The sequence below is a fragment of the Nicrophorus vespilloides genome, unplaced genomic scaffold (assembly GCF_001412225.1).
Source record: "Nicrophorus vespilloides isolate i.1.1-1 unplaced genomic scaffold, Nicve_v1.0, whole genome shotgun sequence".
Taxonomy (NCBI): domain Eukaryota; kingdom Metazoa; phylum Arthropoda; class Insecta; order Coleoptera; family Silphidae; genus Nicrophorus; species Nicrophorus vespilloides.
Window position 1 is genome coordinate 77,644 of NW_017096387.1, and position 27,802 is coordinate 105,445.

At 30.6% G+C, this 27,802-nt stretch overlaps 1 protein-coding gene across 19 annotated transcripts in view; it reads right to left on the minus strand.

Moving 5' to 3' along the window:
- The window catches only part of LOC108556930 (basement membrane-specific heparan sulfate proteoglycan core protein-like), a 132,710-nt gene that overhangs the window by 33,598 nt on the left and 71,310 nt on the right, over positions 1–27,802 (minus strand). The window contains exons 1-2 of one of the 19 annotated variants that reach the window (XM_017913276.1): positions 17,430–17,622; positions 13,982–14,135 (exon numbers count right to left, since the gene is read on the minus strand). The exons of the other annotated variants lie outside the window; for them this stretch is intronic. Of the exons in view, the coding sequence (XP_017768765.1) occupies positions 13,982–14,048 (67 nt within the window). The 5' untranslated portion in view covers positions 14,049–14,135; positions 17,430–17,622. Of the gene's footprint in view, positions 1–13,981; positions 14,136–17,429; positions 17,623–27,802 lie in introns of those variants that run through there. 19 annotated transcript variants of the gene reach the window in all.

Genomic DNA, 27,802 nt, shown 5'->3' on the forward strand with positions numbered 1-27,802 from the left:
GTATAGTAGTAGTAGTATCTGCATGAAAAAAAAGGGTAAACAAATGTACGCACGGGCATGGCATAATGATTTAATGGATGTTATTTAAGAAAACAAGTAACCAAATACAATTTTTAATGACTTTTATTTTTACTTAATGATGTAATCGTAGCCGCCCTTTTTAATTATAGCCTTTCAAAATATTTGCATCCGTTCATCTCCTCGCTCGTTTTAATTATTTTCGCTAATGTACTCCACACAACTCTTAATTATTGGTATATGCTACCTTTTTGAGCATACACACAGAGACTCGTTGAACTCGCTGCATACGTGTAGAGCGTATTACAGCACAATGGAATGCATTAGTGTAATAATAATACGCATAATAAACATAATAAAAAAACAGCACGTTTTGAAATTCATCCAACCCATAGCAAACTGGTGAAAAAAAAAAACTGTTGCACTTTTAATTCTTTTCAATTTAATCTCTTATGTTCATGCATATATTAATAACAAGGCTTATTAACATTAACACCTATTAGTGTGAAGGATGGTGATTTGCATTAATTCTATTCTATGCTTAGAGTGATCTAATGTTTGTTTATGAATAAATTGTTGTTTATTAATAGATACAACATCTACCTACAATTATATTTGTATTTGCGCAAATTCATTAATCCTTGCCATAAACATTTCAATTAAAATAATTGTACATTCAGATTGATTGTTTTTAATATAAAAATTGATAAACACTTATTTGAAATACGTTAACATTCAATTGAAAGAAAAATTATTAATAATGATAATACTTCACGTAGTAATAGGTAATCGTTTCAGACAACATCTCGGACTATTTGAAACCGCATAAAATAATCAGTAGAAAAGGAGACTCGAACAAATTAGTTTTGTGTACTGATTTTTAGTGAATTCGGACTGATTGAAGCCGCACTATGCGAGGTATTTGCATTTGTTATATGATTCTCCTCTTGACTGGTTATCGACCACGAGTTTCTTAAGTATTAATTCAGTGAATGTGTGTATTATTATAACAGTAACTCTACGCATTATATTTGCACGTGTTACTTATCCAGGTAATATCCATGAAAACACTTTGCTTTTTGTATACTGTTGAAATTCATATAATCTTTATTAAGATTACAAAATTATTTAACTATTTAAATTTAAGTCAACATTGGTAATAGGTTTAGGATTAATTTGTCAATTAGTCTGTGAATTTTTAAATAAGTTTATCGTTGTAAACGCGTATAAATGAATTATGTAAATAAAAGTGTAAATATGTTTTATAATTGTACGTAAAACGCGAGTCGTGTAAATAAACAAAACCGTTCTATTTCCGAGGGTGCATTTAGTGGAAATGAATTGGCATAACCCCTGTAGTTGTATATATTAGGACGATTACCTCATATAAATTTCTATTTCGGTCCTTCGCCAAATCTCCTTCGCAAACAGTTTTACCCCGAGTTTAATTAACCAGCGAAATTGTTTCATTCATACAGAGACGAATAAAACAAATTCTTCATAACACAAGTACGCGCATAAGAATTAAATATCTTATATAAATTTTCATGTCTTTTTATTTGTTTTCATTAAAATTCTGTCTTCAATTTCAATTAAAAATATCAATCATATTCAAAACATTTTCAAAGTCTACTGAAAATTATCCAAAAGACTTATACAGACACTTCAATATCATCATTTTACTAGTAACTTAAATATATTTGAATTATTATAAACAACTATGTATTTGCTTAAATTCTAAAAGTTGTATAATATACTTAACATTTTATTTAAAAATAATCTTTTGGGTAATTAAAAAAAAGATATTTTAAAGCGATTTTCACATAATTATTTTCGATATCCACTATTTATAAATTTCCGGTTGGCTTCGAAACAGATTATCCAAAATTATAAATGAGTCATCGTTTCGGGCTATGACTTCAGGCAAAAAATAAATAGTTCAAACAAACAAGTTTATTTTCTGTATGAAACTATATTAAGTAATGAAACTTTTGTGAAACATGTTACAATAAAATAAATTATAAAATATTAAAGTGTAACTGTTTGGAAGTGTATATTTTTGGTGTGTATTTTTAAGATTATTGCATATTTTTTATTACTAGCCCTTTGCAGATAAGCGGCGGATATATCCGCCCAACTCTTTAATGCACCAAATAAGCTTTTTTTATCAAAGCGTCACTAGTCATTTTCAGAATTAAGCTTTGGCATTAGTTCTAAAAAGGGTTAAATATTAGTCCTTAAACTGTTAAATAATATTGTTATTCATAAATCAGTTGTACTACATTAGAAATCATATAAAAAAGGATATATTAAAATATTCTTATAAACCTTAGGTCATCCAATTTTTATGTTGTTATTATTGGAGATTAATCGAAAACACTTTTAAATCCATCGTTTCGTTTTTGGAATATAAATTTCCCAAATGCCCACAATGTTCGAAATATATTAATATTGATGGCATTTTTATGGTCGGACAGTACATCAATATTTTTTTTGTTAAATATTACTCATCTGTTCGTTATTTTCTATTTGTACAAAAAGTGTGCGCGAAATATTGATATGCGGCACTTATTCATAAGCGTCAACGGTACATGACCTGCATTAAATACATGTAGAGATTAAGCCGAACCAAGTCGAAACGACTTCTTCCTTACATTCCTCATAAATATAAATTTAAATATCACCGATGAACAATAAATGAATTATAAAATTCACGTGAGAATGAAATAATTATTGATTTTTTTTTAATGTTTATGTCACTGACCTGAATGACTTCTAAATACTCAATGCAAATCTACTTGTATCACAAATGTTGTATATTTTTTGTATTATATAGAAGATTAATGATATTTTTTTAATTAATTACATATATATGTACATTTTTTTTTAAAACATTCGTAATGTTTTGAGCCATGCAAAATAAAAATTAGTCTCTTTCTCATTAATAAGTTATTTAACATATTTAAGAAACTTGTTTATTTTCCTATATCATTCTAATACCAATTTACTAAATAAAATGTTAATGATGGATGTGTAGTAAATAATGCAGTTGAAATTTTAATAAATTTTTAATTATGTATAAAAAATAAAACTACGACAATAATAAAATATACATATTTTCTCTAATACAAATAATTCTTATAAATTTTATGGAGAAGTATAAAAAATGTTATATTAGTAAATTCGATATAATAATTTTAATAAAACTTTTGATTTTTTTTTCTCATCAGTCAAAATACTACATTTGTTAAAATAAAATATCCAGAAAAGCATTCTTTGTCTCCTTTAGAACTGGTTCACAATGTGTAGAATGTTTTTCTTTTACTCGAATGTTTGTGGTAAAGGATTTATGTTTCATCTGCAGTTGCATTTAAACATGTTCAATAATTCATGAGTAATGAATGGTCTTTCGAACTTGTTTTTGGTCGATTGACAAGAAACGCAACACCCATCGACCATGGGCTTTTCCATGTCTAAATGTTGATGTAAATTGCAATATACGTGATCCTATAAGTAACTTACTACATATCTCTTGTAAAGTTATTAAATTATAATCTCAATGAGATTATATTTATTCGGTAGTAGAATTGTTCATTATTAATTATTTTGTGCACTTGCATGTATTTACTTTTCTTTTCTTAAATATATGTTGAGTGAAGTAAAAAGTTCTGAGCGTTTTTTTTTTAGTGAGCCATATCTCACGATGTATACGTTGCATCTTGTCATTCTATAATGCGACTTAAAGGCGACATAACTCTTTAAAAAAGTTTTGTGTTTAGTGAATCCAGTTGTGTGTTAGAGCGTTCTAAAATGGAGGTAAAAAAGAGAAAATTCCATACATTTTTCTATACCACTACGACCAAGGGGAAAAGCGGAGCAGTCGGCTAAAAAAAATGTGTTTTTTAAGGACCCAATACAGTATCGAATCCAACAGAAAGCGTTGGTTTCAACGCTTCCGTTCTGGTAATTTGGACGTCGAAGATGAGACTCGCTCTGGTAGGCCAATCATCGAAAATGTTGATAAAATCATGGAAATCTTCGAGATGGACCGGTATGCAAACACTTATTCCATTGCCCAGGAACTGAAGATTAGCCAGAAAACCGTTTGGAACCATTTGCATAAGGCTGGTCTCAAGAAGAAGCTCGATGAGACAAAACGCTTAGAACTTTTTACTTCACCCAATATTATTTATTGATTTAAAAATATATGATTTACTGTATAAAAAAGATACTTCAAATAAAGTGTTAGTAGTAGATTACAAATTTAAAAATACATAGAACCACGAAGGTGGCAATTGTCGATAAAAAGAGTTTTAAAAAAGTTTCCATTGTGTGTACCGATGAGCCGCAAAGTGATCACAATATGCGGCATGCAGTGCATGAATAAGAATTATATCAGCAGACATGCAATGCGGAAATTCTTGACGATATCAAGATGAAAATGAATATAACAATATAAATGTGTCGTGTGTTACATAGTTTTTATTATTATTATTTTTTTGTAGTTTCCGTATATATGCATTAAATTTACTTCTGCTGGTGTCGTTGATATAAATGTCCCTTCCAGCATATTGCAGGGCGGAATTGCAATTATTTATATTTTTATCGTTTAAATTAAATACATTTTATTTGAGGCCTTATCTATGCGGATGGATGTGCATGGAGAATTAATTAAATTTATATTTCGTTCCATTAGAATATGCATTCGATAAAAATGAATAAAATATGGGGGGGCTCTAGCTGCGAACTGAAGTAATGAATTTTGAATGGCAAATCGCGCAAACGAAAATCGAAAAATAAATATTCCATCCTTTGCCGATATATTTGTGTGCGTGCGTGTATATGTGTTCTCGTTTGAAATGCTTGTATGTCCGAGCGTCCAATTCTGTGGATTTTTTCGCAACACGCTTTCTGTATGTTTCTGCTTTGTTCTGTGGTTATAGACGTGTTTGTTTTGCATCCGTTTATAGGTGCAACTACACGTTATTCCTGATGCGTTATTGAATGGGTCGGGGCTTGATTCAAATGGAACGTGTAATATCAGTTCAATCAATCTGAGTAATTAACCGTGCCTTATCGGTTTTAATTTCTGCATGGAATTTTGTGAAGTCCTCCCCTCCGAATGCCAACAATGATTCATGTTCTGATTCGTGTCATTTTTGACTAAGTGCGATCCTCTTTCACGGATTGTAAATCATAAGCGATTAGTTCGATGGCCCGCGGCTGCCGCGAACTTCCGTGAGAACCATTCATCTGTTACATCCTTCTCCTCTTCCAGTACTTTTACCGATCTTTATACTCTTATCTCCTGTTTGCTTCCAGCATTCACTGGACATCGTACATGTACATGTTCGAAATTATTACGGAAATCTTTATTGCAGTCAATAATAACATTTATTGTAATAAGAAAAATACAAAAATTCAACGTTTACATTTTCATTTGAAATTACTCCTGTCACATGTATATATTACCGTATTAGCCCGAATATATCGCGATATTTGTCGACCATTTATTTTCCGTTAAAAAATAGACTCGCGCTAAATTCGGGGTTTAAGTAATGGAATGTAATATAAACAAGATATTTTTTTTCTAAATATCTTTATGACAATTTCGGAATCGCGTTATATTCGGGTTAATACGGTATATCTTTAAGTTAATCATAAAATTGTCATGAATATATCCAAAATATTACGTGGAATCAGATTTCGATGTTCAATATATAAAAAACATTTAATCAGGATAATGTGCAAAAAGTAGCAAAGAAAATAGCAAAGAAAAATCAAAGAACCTGAAGAAATAATGTCAAAATATTCCTTATTTAAGACAACCAATAAATAATTTACATTTATTATTTGAATTCAAGAAAACAAGATAAAGTAACAAATTATTAAATTAAATAAAAAAATATAAATTATATTTTTACTTATTTGAACTGGAAAATTGTTTCTCTATTGTTTGGTTTTGTAATGTCTATATTTGATTATGTTATATTGTTGTTGTTATATTAAAATTTAGAAAAAAGTAATAAGTATCCAAATTGATATTCTCACATGCTCTACAAATCTTCTATTGCATCTAGTGCATCCAAATTTACCTTGATTTTTGTTTAGCGGTAAATTACCGGATTGTTTTTAAGTGTATATTTTGTGTAAAAGGGTGATTAACTATTTAGTTTTAACACAAATTTACTAGATTAACAAAAAACAACAAATAAATAAGCTTTTACTTAAGAAAAATGTAAAATTCTTTAAAAGAAATAATTAATAATATTTATTAATAAAAAAATTGTGGATAACATTGGCATTTTGTTCTTAATACAATTTCACTTCATTTATATGCAACATAAACTTTAATTTCCAAATAGAAAAATTTACTAAAATTTCTTGTAGAATTTACCGGTATATTAAGGTAATCAAATTGGTCAGTGAAACCGGTTAACCGTTTACTGGTAATTGAAGCCGTAATTATTACTGTTTGCGTTGAAAATGGACATGGAATTGGATGTCGCATCAATATGTGCATGTTCGAAATAATTGCGGCACGTTAATTATGGAAATCTTTATTGCGAAGTTTGTATAACGTAATAATTGAATCGTATTGAACTTATTGCCAATACGGATTTATTCAATTAGTCCATCAAAATCGATATAATTATATGCGGATTCATCGCATTATTCCCAGCGTGTCCAACATTTATTTAAATAGTTTTTGGTAATGTATTCATTATATATACACGTGTATAATGCGTGTATTATTTTTGAGTGGACGTAAAATACAAAAAATTTGATTTGCCATCCGCAAATAACATTGTTTACAGACATATATCAAACTCGACCGATGGTAAACACATTCCGAATCAAATTTAGTTACGCGATCCGCGTCTTTTCTCTGTATCTCCACCCACCGCTTTTAAGGCCAAAGGAATTCTCGGAAATCTATCATATATATATATTATATATTGGATAGAAAAAAAAGAAGAAATTGTGATCCTCGCTCACACAATAAATTCACTCATCCTTCAACAATTGCAATGCGGACGCGGAGGATTCGTTTGTCCTTAATATACAAACTAATCATAAAAGTATAATATTGATTCAATGCTCGTGTATTGCTGCCGCAGGACATTAAAGAAAAACGCTTTCGTCCTAATGATCCTTGTCATGTATCTTACATTTGCTTAAAAAAAAAGCCCAGACTTATAACTTGAGCACATTAATTCAATGCTATTAGTTTATTATAACGTAAAGTACTACAATTCACCGGAACTTTTTAATGTAATTATGGAAAAACGGGACATAAAAATTAATGATCGAAACATAAAAAATAAATGAACAAAACGAATGGAAAGCACATTCACCATTGAATTATTTAATATTGATACATGTTAAACATTCGTGCATTAAATTTAAAAAAAAAAATGTCACAAATAGTCCAAGGTTTTCTTCGGAATATTAACTGCAAATAAAAATGGGAGTTGTGTGTATGATTCGCACGATGGTTTCACACTTAATTTCTTCGCAAATCGTCGCCGTTATACACGAGTGCCATTCTGTAAGTTGTTGCCAACATACGTTTCTTATCTCTTGTAAAGCGTGAATCGTCAACTGTTTTGCTTTAATATTAGGATTAACCTACATAAATGTTCTTGCTACATAAATTCTATAATAAAACTAGTAGTTTATAAGCAATCAATTATGTCTATAAAGCAATACCAAGCATAATACAAGTAATCGTGTTAATATCCCTGACTGTTTGAAACTGGACTAATCAAAGTGTTTAAAACCTATTTATGTAATGTTTTTTTTAGAATTTATTTTTTTTTTAATTAAAATTTAGTTTGTTTTGAAATTTTTAAATCGGAATATAATGAATTTTTATGTTTATAAGCCGGAAATAATAAAGAATGTCATAAAAGAAGCGTTGTCAGATTGCAATTTGACATTTCTATAATCTGGATCATGTAAGTTTTATTATTAAAATTTAATAATGAGCTAATTCAGTCAGTAATATTAATAAACAATATAATTACTTACTTAATTATAATTATTAAAATTTATGGCAGAAATACATCGGTCGTTAGAACTTTTTGGACCAAATTTATTAACAATTACAGTGGAACCTCGCTTAACGAACACCTCGCATAACGAGCATTTCGCTAAACGAGCAAAATGAATTGTTAGAAAAATGACTCGCTTAACGTGCGATGTTTCGCATAACGAGTGACGATGAGAAAAGAAGTATCGAATTGCGCGCCTGCTGCATCATTTTTAAAACTTGTGTATAGATTTTATGTGTATTTTTGAATATGTTTCACAATACGAGTAAAAATCCAGAAATTTTAGAACGGATGAAACTCGTTAAGCGAGGTTCCACTGTAATTCGCCGATGTTAACTAATTTCTGTTATACGAATTATATATTCTTATAAGCGTCAATACTTAATTATGTGTTTGTACTCAATATAATTATATAACTTATTGCATTAACTTATATAGGTTAATATAACTCAAATAGGCATTATACTTCAAACTGTAGAAACTGTGCATTAATAAAAATATTCGTTATAATTTCAATTATCTTCACACGATTATGAAATAATAATTGCAATTTTCTGCCTCTAATTGATAGGTAAATTTTACTTATATTACAAATAATCACAATTAAAAGCAATCAAACGGATTGTCATTATATGTAAATAATTACTGTATTAGCGTGTACTGTTCGTAATACATTATTCATTAAATAGTATCGCTCAAATCCAAATTGTTTCATTAGCAATCGAAGTGGACTCATTAAAAATTGCATGGAATCGCATAGATCGAAATACAATTTTTAGACACGCAGTTTCATAATGCAAACCTTTATTCAATATTATTCACAAACAAATGATTTTCGGACAAATAATAGGAATTCCGAATGAAACAATATTTTGATTGTTTATTAATTATTACATATAACGAAATTGTTATTTTATTAATAAAAAAAAGAAAAAGTTTAAATTTGTTGTAATACTAACAAAATAGTAAATTAATTTGAAATAAAATGCAGTTAGTGTTGAGAAAATTTAATTAATAACCAACGCCAACGCAATGTGACCTTTACTGAATGTTATTTATTTCCAATTGATTTCCGAATAATAATGGAGCTCATTGTTGTTTTAAATGTGTAACAACAATTGCAGATCGAAACGCAATTGTTATTGTGATGTTGATTATAATGCAAAATTTTAAACCACTGTTTTTGTGTTCTATTATTATAAAATCATTAATTAATTACATAATTATAATGAATTGCCGTACGGACTGATCCATTCCACTTCGATCTCCTACAGCTCGTTAAATATTTATGAGGTTTTACTTTAAATACATTATTTACAGTTAATTAGCATGAAAGTTTTAATTGAAATATTTTGATATTTATATGAATATTGTTTAGATCAGTTTTTGATGCTGAATACACGATTTCAAAGTAATGATTTTCGTGATATGATGTAAGGAGCAGAAATATGTGCATTCGTGTTCTCTGTATATTTAGATTTTATTGAAATTGAACAGTGAAACGAAGGAGAAAATAGTGCGCAGGATTTAAAGTATATTGGCTGCAATGCTAAGAGAACACAAGGAGCGGGGGGAGTAAACCTTATGGTCAGAAGGATTAAACGATCTGATAACATTCAAGAGAGCCGACGTTCAATTAAATTTCACAAACAACAATAAATACGGACGCAATCGCTTTTAAATAAATATAAAGATTAATCCTTAACGAAGCAGATACGCGTTGCAGGCATTTGTTTGTATTCTCGGTGAAATAATAATATGAAAAAGGGGTTTGGTTTGTAAAAACAAACGCGGGAAGGGGCGAGAAGGAAACAGAAACATTAGCAATATTTATAATGAGCCAACTATGTCAGCTACTACAGATTTTTTTTTAATCACGTTGAAAGCTCACGCAAACAGTGATTTTAATTGCGGGTAATCACCGTTCCTAAACGGCGCATAAAAGTAATTGAAAGTAATAAGCGCATCGTGTGTTTGCACTTCGTTGATGCTCCGTTTAACATTTATACACCTACACCTGCTGATGGTATTTAACTTGTACGCAGTCTAGGCTGATCACGCTGAAGAAATAGACCGAAAAATACATATTTTTAGTCATTATCCCTTTTGTATTTGTATATTTACAATTAATTAAAATTTTATCCTTTTTTTTATAAAGTACTGAAAATCGTTTTTCTTAATATCAGTTTGTGTATAAACCATAGTCATTAGTACGGATTATATATAATATGGTATTAGATCTTATGTATGAATAGTTGTATTGGTAATTAAGACTAATCCAAATAGTATTCTTCACACACGTTGCTTAACTTTGGTAATCTACAAACGTCCAAGTCGTGAAACATTATCAAAATATTGTATATATAAAGAGCAAGACATGCTTAGCATTAAAAAATGAGCATCATATTGGTAAGCTTGTCGGAGAAAAAGGAGGGCGCACAAACAGAATAATACCCAAAATATGACGCAAGTATCTTGGGCATATCAAGTGTGCCGTTTCCCAAAGCCGATTTTGCGACGTTATACTTAAACTAACTGTTGAATAAATTATGAAATAATCGACTTCTTTTCCTCTCCCTCTATAAGAATATAAATATATAGAGGGAATATATAGAGATGAACCACACAAAGCAGAAAACAAAGAAAGGGTCTATTTCTATAATTCCCGCAGGACCATATTTACATTAATTATGTACATACCTAAATATTACTTTCAGCGGATAAGAATTTCTTTTAAGGATATATGATTAATTTCAATTAAAAGTCTCTTACAAAAAAAATTTAACATTCTATAAAAAAAATGTATATTGAATTTCTGTTTTTAATTATTAATAATAAAAGTATTTGAAATAATGTTTATTTTAATAATATTATTTGATTGTAAACATACATTAAAGGAAGTGCATTTTTTATTGGGTGTAACGAATGAACCGCGTAAGTTGAAGCGAGTTTTTCTTTTTAAATTTAATTTCTTGGAACATCCATTCTGATTCACATTCGATTTGCAAAGAGAAGTTTTGGAAGAAAGTAATGTCAGATGCATCAGTCTCGAGTTTGTAATTACATTGATATTGTTTAATTAATGGCGATTCTTTTCGCGTATCTTCTTTTTCTTTTCTTTTTCTTCTTCTAATTCTTCTTTATTTCTTTCTGAATGGTAGAAAAAGATTATGTAGTTTGTTAGTAGAAGGTAATTACAAAAAAGTAAGAATGGGAATGGTGCGCATATATATTCTGGCGTTTTTCTTTGCGAGTCTGAAAGGTGAATTCTGGCATTAGTTTCCAGTAGACAGGAGGACAAGGAGCGGACCCTTCTCCTGAGGGAATGAAGGATGAGAGGGCAACCAAACTCGATTACTGTAAACCACGACGTGTCCATTGGAGGACAGAGCAAAAAATTTATATACAGCGTTCTATGTCCACAAGGATACGTATGTATAAATCTATTTGCTTGTTTCCTTTTTCATATAAATAAAGTCACTGGAGCAACGAATTTATATACGGACAGGGTAGAGTGTATCGATCGGATCAACAACTGTTGCTTCTTGCTCCCTGCCTCTTTCACAATTTATACACTACAGATTATTTTGCGAGCACTTCCATCCTTCGGTATTAATAATAAAATCGGCGAGTTTGTTTTTTGTAAATAATTAACACTACCCGCTGCAGTAAGTACAGAATGTATGTGACAGTGGTGGTAAAAATGCATAAAACCTGGATTATTCATTTCGCTGACCGCAACGAGAATTGTCGATTTGTTGGATGAGATCACCGAACATGCGATACCTTTCCATGCATTCTAAATATGCCACAACACACATCACATTTTTGCATTGTTTTATTTATTTATTTTTTTATTAAAATAATATTCTAAAACCGTTCCAAAACACGACATCAAAGATACAAGTGTAATGTATGCGTTTCAGCGAATTCCTTCAGGTCACAAATGCCGATTCATGACTTATTGCTCCAAATATTTAGTTGGCATACGCATTCCGACTTTGCAAATGTTTATTTTATATATTCCCAACACATTTTTTGTAATTGCCAATTCTATTTATAATTGTTTCATGGTGCAATGAGATCACTGCACGCGTGATCTTGGATGCATTTAGAGTCGAAGAGGAGTAAAACTCGATACGTTCGCTGGATAAACGTATGCGAATCAGATCAAATATTTGAATAATTGTATTTATCTTTCGCTTGACAAATCGTCCTCCATACGTTTCTCAATTTATAACAATCATTGCTGCGGCCGGGGGTTCGTGATATACATATATATATATACACCTACGTATATATATTTGATAGAGTTATAGGTCCACAGTCTGTTCCCTCCCTTTCGATTGTGAGTGTTACAAATGTACAACCATTTTGTTCCGATAATTAGGATATTATTGCGGTATCATTCGGCAATTTACATCCGCAATCTGATTTTAATACTAAACCACTTTGTAACCCATCATTTTTATACAATTCGTTACAAACCTATCAATTTATACTATCTAAATACATCATTTTACATAACAAATATAATTTATATAAAAAATATATATTAAAATTACATTAGTTCTTAATCAATCTAGAGAATAATACAATTAATTTATATTACTTTACCATGCAAAATCGGGTGTGCGTATTATACTCAAACACAAATAACGTCATTATCAATATTTAAGCAAATCACAGATTTCCGTTAAATCAAGTAAGTGTAAATGTTTAAATATTTCAAAATCACAACAGCTCCAAAAAATGTAATTTAGCAATACAAATGTATTAGTAGATAAAAAATCGAAGGTTCTAATAAATTATACTGATTATTAAGAAGTTAAGTTTCTGGTGGACGTATTAATAGCAGGTCGAACACGGAAATAGCCTGAAGAGCGAATGTTAAAGATGCAATTGAGAGCATAAATAAGTATGTGTAAACATCTAAAACATTTTAAGCAGAGCCAAGTGCTCCGTGGAGGAAGCATGTTGTAATATGCATAAGTTGAAGAATGACGTATCTCGTATCTGGCATATATAGAATGGTTCCACAGATTATGCTCTATTTTCAGAGACTAATTGGCATCAAATACTTTCTTTGTTACCGGAACTCCCGCAAAATCGGACAAAGGTATTGATCTACTATATTATGACTTATCCAGTTTCCTTTAAAATACCAAATATTCATATAACCACCGTCTTGTGTATGTTTTAATGTAAAATTATAATAATATTCAAACATTGCTTCTTGATATAGAAAATACGAAACAAATTAGAAAAATATTTTTTGTTTTCAGCAAAATAAAATTATAAAGTTAAATCTTCAAACTTAATTAATAAATAATATTTATTGTGTCATAATAATAAAATAAGCAGTAAAAAAAATAAGTTTAATTGTTGTGAATGGGAACGTACTAATCTATAAATAAATATAATACATGTAATCTAAACACTTGAAGCACTTGAATCTAAATCCTTAAAAGGTGTTCTTGAATAAATTGAAGTGCTTTCGAATGAGGATGTTTCCTCAAAAATTTCATCAATTATTAACGCACGCAATGAAATTAAAAATCTCATCTATTTTCATTAATCTGCCACAATACGAAAATTGTTTCACGGAATTGAGAAAAAACCTGCGTACACTTGACAGAGCAGAGTAGAGCGATTTTCCAACTCGGATAATTTTCCCGTATAGTAAAGAACAAAAAAATAATAGCGAGCGGAGATTTTGTCCGCTCTAAATTTACACACATGCAAACGCAATTCTGACATAGAAACGTAAATAGAATGCAGCAAGTGATATCTGCATCAAAGCATTCTTAATGGAAACACGATTAAACCATTGATCCGTCCGTCCATCTGGTTCCAGTTAAGAGTGATTTACATAAGCAATATGAAACAAAACAGATTTGGTTTACCTCTATTGTATTGAGCCAAGGCGGCACCGAAGCAGGCCACGAATAGGAACTGTCCGAACAACCACATTGTTTGTTTGTTCGTTTTTTTTTTCTCACACAATTCACTGAAAGTTAACAGTCGATGTTTTCAGCGTAGGGAAAACATGCCAGAAACCTAAAATCACATAAAGACCACAACAATTTACATTTGCTCGATTTCCAGTTGATTATATGTGTATAAAGATGAATTCGCAATCCAGCAATTTATTGAATACAACATTGCGCGTCACGTAATATTTATTATATACAATATATGGAATTGAATGCAGTTTTATTTTCGAGTGGCTTCGTTAAATCTGGTAAAATATTTTTAGTCGCGATAAACTGAAATGAACGCAGCCACCCGCATTGATGTTTGTCATCAACAATACTCAAAATACGAACAATGGATGCATACCATAATTATATTTTGTTCTCTCTCATTCTCGTACATAAACAATTGAAAGATTTGCAACAATTGATTGTTTTACGCGCAGCTACAGTAACGAAAATAAAGTTGGAATTCGGAGGTCGAATTTAGCTGAATGTCCGTTTTCGTAAAAGCGTCACGTACGGTTCCAGCAAATACTAAACATTCAAATGCGATAAACTCAATTCGTCGAATATATAAATTGTAAACACAACAAAAAAAAACTCTGTTTATTAATGTATCATTAACGATCTTATTAATTATTTTCGGAGAAGCGAATCGCATTTGGATTGTTGGTGTTTGCGTTCAAAACTAGTTTTGGACATGGTAATAATCTATGGACGGGCAAATTGTGTAACGGAATTATTTCTAGTGAATGGACCTGGACCTCGTCTACTTGTTGAATATTTTGTTAATTGCGGAAAGGGCGCTCGCCGTGGCCAATTGCAAATGCTCAAGTCCAATTGCAATTTCGAAACAAAAATCTTGCTAACTTTAATTAGATCATGCTGAACCATCATCATGATCTAAGTCAATTGAAATCCGAAACGTTCAATTAGATGTTTGCATTGAATTGGTAATTGAAGAAGAAAAAATGAAAAGAGTATACGACGAAATTATTGGGAAGGTAATCCAAAGCCGCGGCTCGAATTAATGCATTCATTACGAAATACATTTTGGGTTTGCTAAGCCGTTGTACATTCTTAAATAATGTTTGTCGCGCGGTTCGGGTAATTCGACCCTTGATGCAGTCCTATTCAAATGACTTAATTTAAACCTTCGTACCTTCGAAATGTAATAATACACGGAATCCATTAAATTTCTATATTAGCATACATACTAATTTACAGCATTAGGTCTAGAGTTCGGCTGTAAACAAATAATGCAATTTAGAGGTGGCTGCGCCGCCGCCGCTTCTCCTGCAGGACGAATAAAACATTGCAGCTGAAGGCTCAGATAAGACCGCAGAATCCTGTTTTATATATTATATACGGATAGAAAAACCGTGTTACCAATTCACCATTCGCGATAAAAATAAATCCCTCTAAATATAATTAAATAAGAATATTTCGAACGCGAAAAACTTTTCCACCGTTTGTTTATTTATCATCCTTTTATTTGCCGGTTCCGCTTCCTTTTTTTTTTTTCATCAAACTTTCCGAACTGGGAAAAATTGGAATTTATCTGCCCCCGCCGACCTCCCCCAAAATTTCTAATTAACTCCGCTCCAAAACAGCAATATCAATGCGCTAACAGGAATTTACAATCCTTTTGCCTCTTACTACCTTTCTTGCAGCATGAATGAAGATAAAATATTAAATTCCGTAGAGTTATTCAATGAAAACCAGCCGCTGCATCTTATCTTACACAATGACAGCAATAAATAAAGATAACAAAACCAAGTTCATATTTTCTTAGTACCGAGCTTTCTCTAGATATCCCAAGATCCTCATTATATTAAAAACAAGTAAATTTAATATGATGAAACGCGAAACAAAAACTATTTCCGGAGACCTTTAACCTTTAACAAGAACGTTATTATCATTAGGATTTGAAATGTGCCATTTTTAGTATAAGATAAGAACAATACAATAAATTTATTCCTGCGTATCGAACCCGTGTGCCGTTTCAAATTTAATAGTTAAAACCGAAAAGGAAATGCGGTCAGCTTGTTTAATCTAAATATAGTTATGCATCGATTGTAGTAACTGTACGAAAACAAAAGTAACAATTATTATTTTTTAATCAAGTCAACTTATCAAAAAAAAAACTAATCTCTTTACAGATGCATCCAATATTTATCTACCCACATAATTGAAAGCTTTTATCTAATCAAAGGAAGCTCAGATTACTGACATCTTTTTCTTTGGGACTACCTCACCCTAATTTATGTTAATTCCAATTCCAAATCAATTAAATTTATTGTTTTCTCGTTAACGAACATTATTAATTTAATACTTGTGACTCCAATGAACATCAATCTATATTACTTACATAAATCTGTTTGTTGTGATTCAACGCTCCGCTATTTTAATTGATTGTGAAAATACAATATTAATTGAATGCAAAGGAACTATTAAATTGACGTGAAATGAAGACGAGCTTTTAAAAATATTTTAGTTTCAAATCGACTTTTAATTATGGAACTTACTGTATCGGAGCTAACAATGAATGACTGCTGTATATTTTTACATATTTAAATAAACTATCGATCAGTGGAATTAAAATATACACGTAATTCAGTGGGGCTGCTACATTTATATAGTTCAAATTGTAAAATACTTTTGGTCTATAATGTTTGACAACTTTGATTGATACGAAGAAAATCTTGATTAAGAAAAATATATTTATTGGATACACGCATAATTTACTGATTTTAAATTTGAATCGTTTATTTTTGCTGAGGTTTTTAGTATTTGTATTTATGTGTTACCTTATTGTGATGTAAATGTGCGCTGGCATAATTTAGGTTGTTCGGTGGCATTTTTCTGGTCATTAATTTGCATGTTAATACGAGGGAGAAATATTTAGCATACACATTAAGAGTGTTAAAAATCTAGACGTTCGGGAGGCGAGCGCGCGGGTAATTTGAATAAAATAGAAGGCGAGCGCATAAAAATTGTATTTATCCAGATAGCAGATTTCCGGCTGGATGCATTCTCTGGTAATTGCAATTTGCTTTTAGCACATTTTATTTGCTGCGTAACTGCTAGATATTTACGAACTATTCTTTGCTGGATTGCGGATCGGATTATTTGTCCGAACTGTAAATGATGTCCGGAACAAATAGAGAAGAAGAAAAAAAAAGTGATGATTTGTTTATGGCGCTGGGAGTCGAGCAAACTTTGTAACTTTTTGTTGTTAACTGATGTATGCGAACTAATAAAGAACACCGAAAAATTGAGAGAAGAGAAGGAAATGCACTTCTTGCTATTCTCTTTTGATGGAAGAAGAATGACAAAAAGCACTAGAAGGTTTTATCACTATGAGAATAATCACTTGATCGTGTGGGTGTATGTGATGTTGGTTGGAGAGTTGGTGGCAGACTGCTTGCTGTTAGCTGCTAGCTGAGTGACTGCTGCTGTTCCTGGTGGTGGTTGGAGGTTGGATGTTGGAGGTTGGAGGTAGTAGCAGCACAGTTTATTGTAGTTATACAAACAGAGGCAACCCGCGACTGAATGAACATAGCGCGTGCTGGTCGCGAGTATATAGCTGCGGGGGCGGACTGCGAAGAGCAGGAACAGGGAAAAAGAGACCATCACGACGACGCATGGTGTGTAATTCTTGCCATTCCGTCATTGGCAAATCACGGTCGTTCCGGCGCGTTCCACCAGTGTTTCTAATTAACGTAGTAACCTGCAGAGATAACCGTGAAGAGGTCGAAAATAATCTAACATAAATTGCACTCTTTTCCGCCCTCAGGTGATATTAATATCCATTCGCTGCTCGGCGCGATCCTATTTATTGCGGATTTTATTTCGACAAATATGAGACTCCGGCTACTCTTTACCTCCCCCTCCATCTAATCCTGTCAATTTATATACTTTGTTTTAATAATTTTATAACCCTCAAGGAATCACTACCATCCCGCGATTTCAAACGATAAAATTTATAATTACTTTTTTATCATACATCAATAAAAAAATTAATCAAGTAATATCATTAATTTTATTGCAGAATGACTTATGGTAACAATTTTAAAAGTTTTGATTATTTCATCAAACAAATATTAGTAATTCAATAAGTGTGTAGTTTGAATAATATGATTCACCTTAATAATTTTCCTGAAGATTTCTCAAGAAAATGTATTTTTTTAACAAGTAGTTTAATAATTTAAAGTTAATTGTTAATTAATAATTTAGTACCAATGATACCAATGATATAATTAATACTTAAAAAACATAAAATTTTACTATTATTTATTCAATTTGTTACGATTACATAAATTATGGCTTAGATTATTATCGCCACGGTTTAATTGTATTGTAATTTATGTAATATTCACCGAAGAGCAAAACCATGCTTCAAGTTGTTTAGAAACATATTCCCGCAGGTTAATCATTGCACGACTATATAATTATATTATATAAACCGTAATTGCTTACTTAATACATTTACTCAGTGCCAATTCATAAAATCTTTTTTTCTAATCTGAAATCTTTGATATTTATAAACTATATTATTTTAAAAATAAACCTGTGGGTTATTGACATAGAGTATTGTAATGTAAAAATATTTAGTGCTGACGTATTTGGAATTGAACGTACTGAAACCAAAACTTTCTGAAAGAATCGTCCCTTTCATATTGTTTCAAAGAATAATACGAAAATTCCCATATAGAAATGGCGTTATAATAAATTAATGTCGTTTAGGGTAACGGCCGCATTATCTTTCACTTGAATAAATTAGGGAAGTTAGTAAGTGCACCAAAACGAAACGCTTATTCATAAATTTCACTAAATAAAGGATTCGGACACACATGTAAGTGTACGCTGGATTTATACGTGTGCGTACATATTATTAGGTTCTAGAAAACGAACCCTACTACTTTGAGGCTGCTTCTGCATACATCTTAAAGGTTGGCCGAGGCTGATGACCTGGTCTTCTTACTTCAACGAGACGGGGACTACACGAAATCAGTTAATTAAAAAAGCGATCTGATTTAATCGATTTTTCACCTTCGATAATCAACAGAAACATCACCGTAAATCATTAATTCGTAAAATGATCTTATTATACGATGCCGCCCTTCATATATGGTAGCATTACTAAACTACAATTGGAAAATTATTAAGATTATACAATTCTTAATTTAAATTCTAAGATCGTAATGCTAACATATAATTACACCATTAAGATGAAACTTCGAGAGATATATATTTTTAAAGAATCCTTAATTGCGTTTCAATTGTGATTTCATCAATTGTAAAATCAGAATAAGTTAACATAAAATTGTCATATTAAATTTTATTTATAATTTAATTAAAAAAATGAAAATTTATTTAGCAATAAAAATTGGATTCAATTCACATCAATATATGATTGTTCGGAAATGTATTCAACGAGAGCCCTTGATATATTTTGTTTTGATCTCAAGTTACTGTAATAAATATCGAATTGACGGCAGGAAGACTTCACTCAATGACCGTTTTGTTTTTATTACTGATTTGGTTATCAGGTTTCTCAATAAATCTATAAATATCGAAAATGGAACAAATTCGAAAACTATACGTGAATTGTTCGATATGCGCCGTAGCTTTCTTGTTAACATACTTATTTCTTGAAAATTAAAATCAACGTTTCATATTATTTCAAGAATATTTAACTATATTTAATAATTAGTCAAAAGTAATTAATTATTAATATTTTTTTAAATCAAATTATTAATAAAAATATGATCTAAAACAATTATTATTATGAGAAATAATTGTTCATCGCTAATAATAAATATTACTACTAGTCACAGACTTATTTAAAATGATAATAAATATTATGATTAATATTGGTATAAATTGCGGCGAAAGTTAATAATATCACATCATTAAATTGCGATTAATCCATATATCATTAGAAAATATTAATGTGTAATAATCCATTGTGCGGGCGAATAAATCCGCCTTATCTAACCACTAGATTTTTTCTGCAGTAAAAGTTCTGTAGAGGCGACCTTGAATAAAATCCGTCGCAAAGGATTAAAACACCATATGTTATTTGAAGAAATTCATAATAATTAGTGTTTGAAACTATTGATTGGTTGAAACTATTATAAAAATACACCTGATGATGTATTCCTCATTTGTGTTAAGTATAAACTAAAATGCAGCTTCATACACTGTAATTCGTTCACTAACGATAACATTGGTATTGTATAATCTAAGTATTTGCGCAAAATATTTGCACGCATCTCGTTTAAAGTGTTTGCGCGTTACAGTATCGAATGGCAGCTGATAAAGTTGTTAATATTTAATCGGGATGATCTGCATTAAAATGTGTATGAGCAATAAATATGTAAGTGGTAGTGAAGAAAGAACGTAAAAGTAAATGGCACATTATAGCGACAATGTATGGCAATAGTGGTGTCCGGAACTGCGAGGGCAGTTGCGTGTCCGGTGGCGTGATCCAACCTCCGGCATTATATATTGTTGTGCTCTATGTCTGCACTCCTATACCTACACCAAAACCTATACCTATATACCTGACTACCCCGGCAGTCGAGCTCCCTGTATGTATGTACATTCTGCATGATTATGACGTACGATGATGTCTGTTGATGTTTGTTGATAGAGATAACACAAACTCATATCGTAATGTTTAAATAGCAAACATTTTAATAGGTCAACTTTAACTACATTAAAGGCTCCCCTTTTTCTTACATTCCTATTACTCAAATATCCAAAACCTTCGAAACCTTCTCTTGATACCTATAAATTCACTAAATCACTAATTACATCATTACTTTCAAATGAAAGCGTTTTATATAATAGAAATATTATCTATAAAAGGGAATTATCTTCAAATAAGATATCAATTGACTAATCTTATAAACTTAAATGTACCGCAAAACTATAAATTTAAGACAAAAAGGGTTGAAAAACACTGTTTTAATTAAATATAATTTATTTATTTGAATTGATATGAAAATATTATTATATTTCCTGAAATGTGGTATAATATCAAATTTAAGATGAATCAATTAGACGTATATTTTTCGTTTTTCTCAGTGTTTTACAAATTTATTTTCATAACAATTTAAGATGAATCAATTGAATGTAAGTTTTTTTTTCTTTCTGAAGCTATTTCTTAAAGATGTTTACGTAACAGTTCACGTGCAATGCTAAAATATAATAAGAATCTGTAACCTTGGATTAAACAGTGCAAGATGTAAGTACTCGCAGCACTGAAATTATGAACATTCCAATACGATTTCGGATAACAAACGGCTCGCTTCAAGGTTTCCCATTCGTATATTGATGCGGGATAGAGAAAAATAAATAAATAAATAAATTGTCGAAAATTTGAATGAATCTATTCGCGTTAATTGTAAGTTTAAGTGAGAGACAAGGCGACAAATGAACAAACAAACTGAGATACGTATGCGGTCATCGGGAGTAATAAGCGTGTTGCATACATTAATAAATGTATTTGTTTGCCTTCTAAACTGACTGAATGTAACCTCTCCTTGTTTCCAGACATTTTTGACCTATTTCAATTTTGTACATATTTTAATTACCAGTCTTGACAATTTGTTCAAGTACTGTTTTTATTATATTGTTCGATTGACAAACAAACATTTGTTGATTATTTTATTAATTAAAAATAAACAATTGTTCGAATTGGGAAATTTTAATTAATTATGTTACGGTATAACAGCAGAAGCACTTTCAATTAGTAACGGGTCCGTTCGATTTTGATTTTATGTTTGCTTTTATAAAACCACTTATTAATGAGAGTACTTTAATCGTAATCATTATATAATTTTTGTATAATTCAATGTTTTTTTTTTGCATTAGAAACTATGATTGTTATTGAGAATATTTTGATCCATAAGACGCACATTTTTATGTTATTCTTACTGTAATTCAATACTGATTGTATTAAGTGAATAAATAAACGCTCTTCATATATAAAGAATCATTTTCAATTACAATTTAGAAAATGATAACGATAATAAAAAGATATGAATCATTAGAATCATTGCACTTTTCAGAAATTACATTAGCAAAAATGCTTGAAACTCGAATAATTCATTTTCTCACTGTTTCTGAAAACATGATTTTCTTTAATTATCTTTAATTTTACCTTATTTAATATTGGGATAATTGCTTCAGAGTAATGAAGAAGGAACGTAAACTCACCTAAAACAGAAGAAGAAAAATATTATTTTAAAATTTGTTGTATAAATAATGAAATGTGATTAAAATATATAGATTTTTCGGTACAAAACATAGTATAAATAGAATTTGTAATTGAGATCCAATTTTACGACAAAATTCGACTGAAAAACAATAATATTTTACTGTTGCAGCATGGCATCATGCAGTACGCATTTCTAAGTATAGAGTTCGCAAATTCATAAAATTAAACTTGTAAATGTAAATCTATACGTCCTACAAGAACGAAGGACAACTGAAGAGAAAAGCTGACAAGTATTGAAATGGTAATAGATTTTTGCTAGAATTTATACGCAAATCTCTCATGACGACTTGCAAAATGAACAGGTTGAGTGAATAAAACAGAGCATCGCATAATTTAAGGAAAGCATTAAAGGCAGACCATTATTCATATTTGATGCACGATCTATTGATTGGTTTATATGAATTATATTGCTACAACTACTAAAAAAGGCAACGTTACACATAGTTTATAAATACGGCTATTCTCTAACTGTCCATATATCAGACTGTGGAGCTGAAAATGGAGTTGTTATGTTTGTGTAATGAAATAAAAATTTGCGTTTTAAACTGCATGTTGCGGTAATAAAAGTAGCTTAATTGACGTCGCTAAACACATCGGGTTGCATGCAAATCCCTCGGCTTTTTTTATTGACTGTAAAGGAAAAGAGATTTATAGTCTTCGGCAATATAAGAAAATTGGTTTTATTTAAATATGTCGAATGAATGGAAAGAAGGTCTTCGTTTTTGCTTGATTTTTCCACGTAATTCTTCCGCAACTTATATTAAAGTTGTAGGTATCTTCTATACAATAACTACCCAATAACGGATGCAAAATAAAAAGGTGATCGTGTTGCAGTATTAAATTTCCCCCAAGTATTGCATACGAGTTCAAAATAAATATGTATATATTAAATAAATGTTTGAGCGTAACATTTTCTGTGCGCTATACTTAAACATCCGAATTACACCCAAAGGCGACGCGAATTGAACAACCTTTTGAATACTTCATTTTCTCAAATCCATTAAAGAAAAGGATACTAGACGCCACTGATTCACGCTTTTCCGCTTTGTCTTGCAATGCTGCATGCATTTTTAATCGTGTCACTATTTTTTTTTTCGCTTTGGCGCATTGAAATCGCATTGGCCAATATCCAAACTATTCGCAGTTTGGGTTATTTCAGTGGCATTATTTTGATAACACAATTAATAGTATAACGGAATCACTTGCAAATGTCCGGATGATGTCATGCGCGTTTAGATTATTGGTGAACGCATTCCCAAGCAATTCCCAGTTACATTGGGTTCTATTAAAAACAATATTCCGACCGACTTGCAGCTTCCCTCTTTTACCCTCCTCCGCAATGCTTGCGGCCGTTCAATTTTTTTTTGCTGCTGTTTGCTTTAAATTTATTAATTGATCAAAGCGCCGAATGTGTATGAGTAAAGTTCACGGAAAGCCAATCAGTGTTTATGTACGTATTTATTAGTAAGCACCAAAGTTGCTTAAACTTCGACCTATAAATATAACCATAAAGCCAACAAATGATCCGAGAAGTTAATTTGGCACCCATTATTCATATGCGAGGCTAAGGACTAAAGGAATATATAGGTCCTGGCACCAAGACTACAAGCAAAAATATCGCCAGCATCGCCTGAGGCTCGAATCGGAAAACCCTCCACCTCTTGATAAGTCGCCTAACATTTTTAACCCCAACCCCTTCGAAACACGAAAATATCGCTCAAATGAATAACGAATAACGATATAATAATAATCCTATACATTTTCCATACAGCAAACATGAAGGGAATTAATGCACGCATTGTAACCATCGGCTATTGCAATCCACGTTGTTTGGTTATTATAAATATCGCATTATCATCAATACGCGCGATTCCAATGATCCACATGTATATACAAACAACGTGTCCATTTATTTATATGCACCACAATTATTTCACCTGTGAATAATAAGTTTATATAGCGCAAATAAAATACGCTTGCTGGCTTCTAGCATATTGCATCAATACAAGCACGCTTTTCATTCATTTTTATATGCATATACGCACACACACACAAGCACATACATATTTATATTGTTGCATCGCTTCTGTTTGCCTTTCCGGCAGACCAAAAATTACACAATGTGCTTGCATTTAATATTGAAAAATAAAATCATACAAATTTTAATCCAATTTGTAAATATTAAATATTAAATACCTAGAAAAAAATGTATCGATCTTTTCGGCATCAAAAAAAAATCATCGCTCTTTCTACTTCAATTCTGTTAATGGCACACAAAAAAAAGCAATATTCGCAGTTGTTAATTCATTGATTTTTGGAAAAATACAAAGTACGGCTGCGGACAGTTTTTGTCAACAGAATGAAGTAAATCTTTGCAATTATTTACATGGTCAAAGAGCAAATAAACACAGTGCTTTTTGAATAAATACAAATTTAAAAACCTTTTTATCCTACATTCCTTTTAATTTATTATTAATGTGTCATTAAAATAATCACTATACAATTCATTAATCAAATAAAAAAAAAGTTTTCTTAAAAAATTATGTAAATAATAATTGTAGATTTTTTAAGTATATCAAATTTCATGAAATTTCTTTATTGTTTTTTTTTAAACTTATTAATAATTGCCTTCTAGAAAACTCAGTACTAATTCACTTGATGTACTATATTGTCAAAAACTGTCAAATAATAAAAAAAATCTATTATATTCAATGTGAATTAATTGCAAAACTAATTTGATTAACTTTAAATAGAAATCATGTATAATATTTATTTATAAATTGAAATATGTTTTGCTCTATTCTCTTAAACTTTATATTGTCAGAAATAGATCATGAATACTCATGCAACATGCACTATAACTTTGAGAAATTGTTTGCGCGATGAAACTTATACCCAATTAAAACTTATGAATTCCATATTACGAAATCGATCTATTTTTAGGTATGTTATGACATACTCGTGGGTGCTTTTATGAAGAAATTACTATTATTATCCAATTATAAAGAACAAATATATTTTATCATTCTTAATTCTCCAATAATCGGAAATTACTCATGCGTTACTCATACAATTTATTAGAAATTACTAAATGTAACATTAAGTAATTATTACATGTTTGTAGTGTTATCAAGTAGATGAACTGCGTTTCATAATTCCTTCAGTTAATGTATGGATAAATCCTCCGCGTTTTACCATTCCAATTGAATTGTGCAAAGTGCATTTTATTAAGATGACAATGGATGACTAGATATGATGTCATTCTCCCATGTATGCTAATTTATTGGCCATAAAATATCTTGTTCGTTATAAAGAATAACGACTGCAATAAATATAGTAGTAAAATATGTGCACATAAATATATGAAAGATTTCAGGCACTAATATTTTAATGTGTATTATGTAATATCATATCAGATCGGTGAGCGGTTTGATAACATGTGGAAATGATTAATAGTGGTTTTCAGAGGATGCTTAATATCATTCAAATTGATTATATAATAGTGGTTTACTTATTAAAGCAAATTGAAAATCTTCAATATTTATTCATTTTCAGTCCATAAATATTTTATTTTATATAATATTAGTATTGACTAAATTTGTTTATGAGAGATTCTTCTGATTTGAAATTAGTCAAAAATATTGTTTTTTTTTAATGTAATAAATAATTTAATTTCAACTCGTAACCAATAAAAATACATTTATGAAGAACCTAGAAGATTGCGAAAATTTGAGTAGAGATAAGTCTAAAAAATAAATAATAATGACTGGTTGGAGGCTAGTTGATAGAATAGATTAATTTATGAAAATGTAATATTATACAGTTGAACATAATCCATTTAAACACGATGTTTGCTACTCGAATTGTTCGTTAACCGATCATCGATTTAAAAAGCTTCATGTCACCAACAGTTAACTGATTGATCATTGTAGTTGAAACTTCATAGCTTGTATTCAAATTCGCATTCGCAACATTTCGATTACAATAAGCATAGCGGCGAAGAAGAACAACAAATCATAGCTTGCTTTGAAAAAAATCAAATCATAAATATTTTCAAGGACTTGAAGATATGAATTTATTAAGTATTCAATGCTATATAGACAATTAAACACAGCTTTCTAACAAGTGGGAGTTTTTTCTATTTCTGTAAATTTTGTATGTGTAATAGATCAATGTGAGCAATAAAAAATAAGTTGTAAAAATCCCTTTTCTCTATTTTTTTTGTGAAAATCGGTAGAAAAGTTGAGATTCGAAAATCGTTTTTTTTTTAATCGGATTTTGTAAAAACCCTAGTATTAAGTACACTATCATCATTTTTAATATTATATGTAAATTTGAGATTTTCGATATTCGAGATTTTATTTTAATAAAGTGTAGACTCTTAACAAGATTTACGAAATAGGCTGGATAATATTGAAAGGACGTTCAATGATTATAGTGATTGTGATAATCCAACTTTTGGTTTCATCGAAAGCCATGCCAGTTAACCAACGAACCAACCAAATTGACAACATCTAAATTACATGTAGGCAAAGATATTTATTTTCATTTGCTGAAAGCAAAATCGCATCAATTGCATATATTTTAGGGGGTGTAGTTTTCGTGTCCGTCCCGAGGGGTTAGCATTGAACGTGCACGCAACTAATGATAGCGATTTTGTGAAAACCTAACGGTCTTCGTGAATGAGTGGCGGACAGTGTTGCGGCAATTGCGGGTAATTAGGATTATTTGCTCGCCTCCAGGTCATGAAGTGCATATGTCCAGGACAATTACTATATTGCTCAGAGGATACACGGACGACCATAAATAACCACGTACCCTAATGACACGCAATATTAAAATTGTTAATTGATTCATATAAATCACCGAGATGATGAAGAGAAAGAGAAAAAATAGTCCTGTTCGTTCGCATGGGAATGAGCAATGTAGTAATCCGATGAGCGTTGTCTTGGGCTTTGGCTCGGTAGTAAACATTAGTGAGGCAAAAATATCATAAAATAATAACAATAATAAAGGTAGCGTGGCATAAAGTTACGAGCACGTATTGCCAACAATACAAGGCATTGTGCGTTTTAAGCACCGAATCCAAAGTAGAAAACGTTCCGGCTTTGAAATATGCGATCCACTTTGTCGCGTATTGATATATGCAGATGATATTTCTGCTTGTCACGGCAAAGACTCATAACAGACATCAACTTCAAAAATCATTTGCACCTTGACTTTTAACTGCGCTCGATGTAAAGGACAAATTTACTGCTCCGTTGATATCATCCAACCACAAACACTTTTCAACTATCCTCAGGACTAATACTAATTTTATGGATCCCTTCCATTGGCCATCCGCCAAGATCACATCAATATTTACAAACCTAATTGGACATAATCCAACAGTTTTAAACAACAACAAAAAAAAACAACAATATTTGAAGCCTTACATTTATAAGCGGAATGAAAAT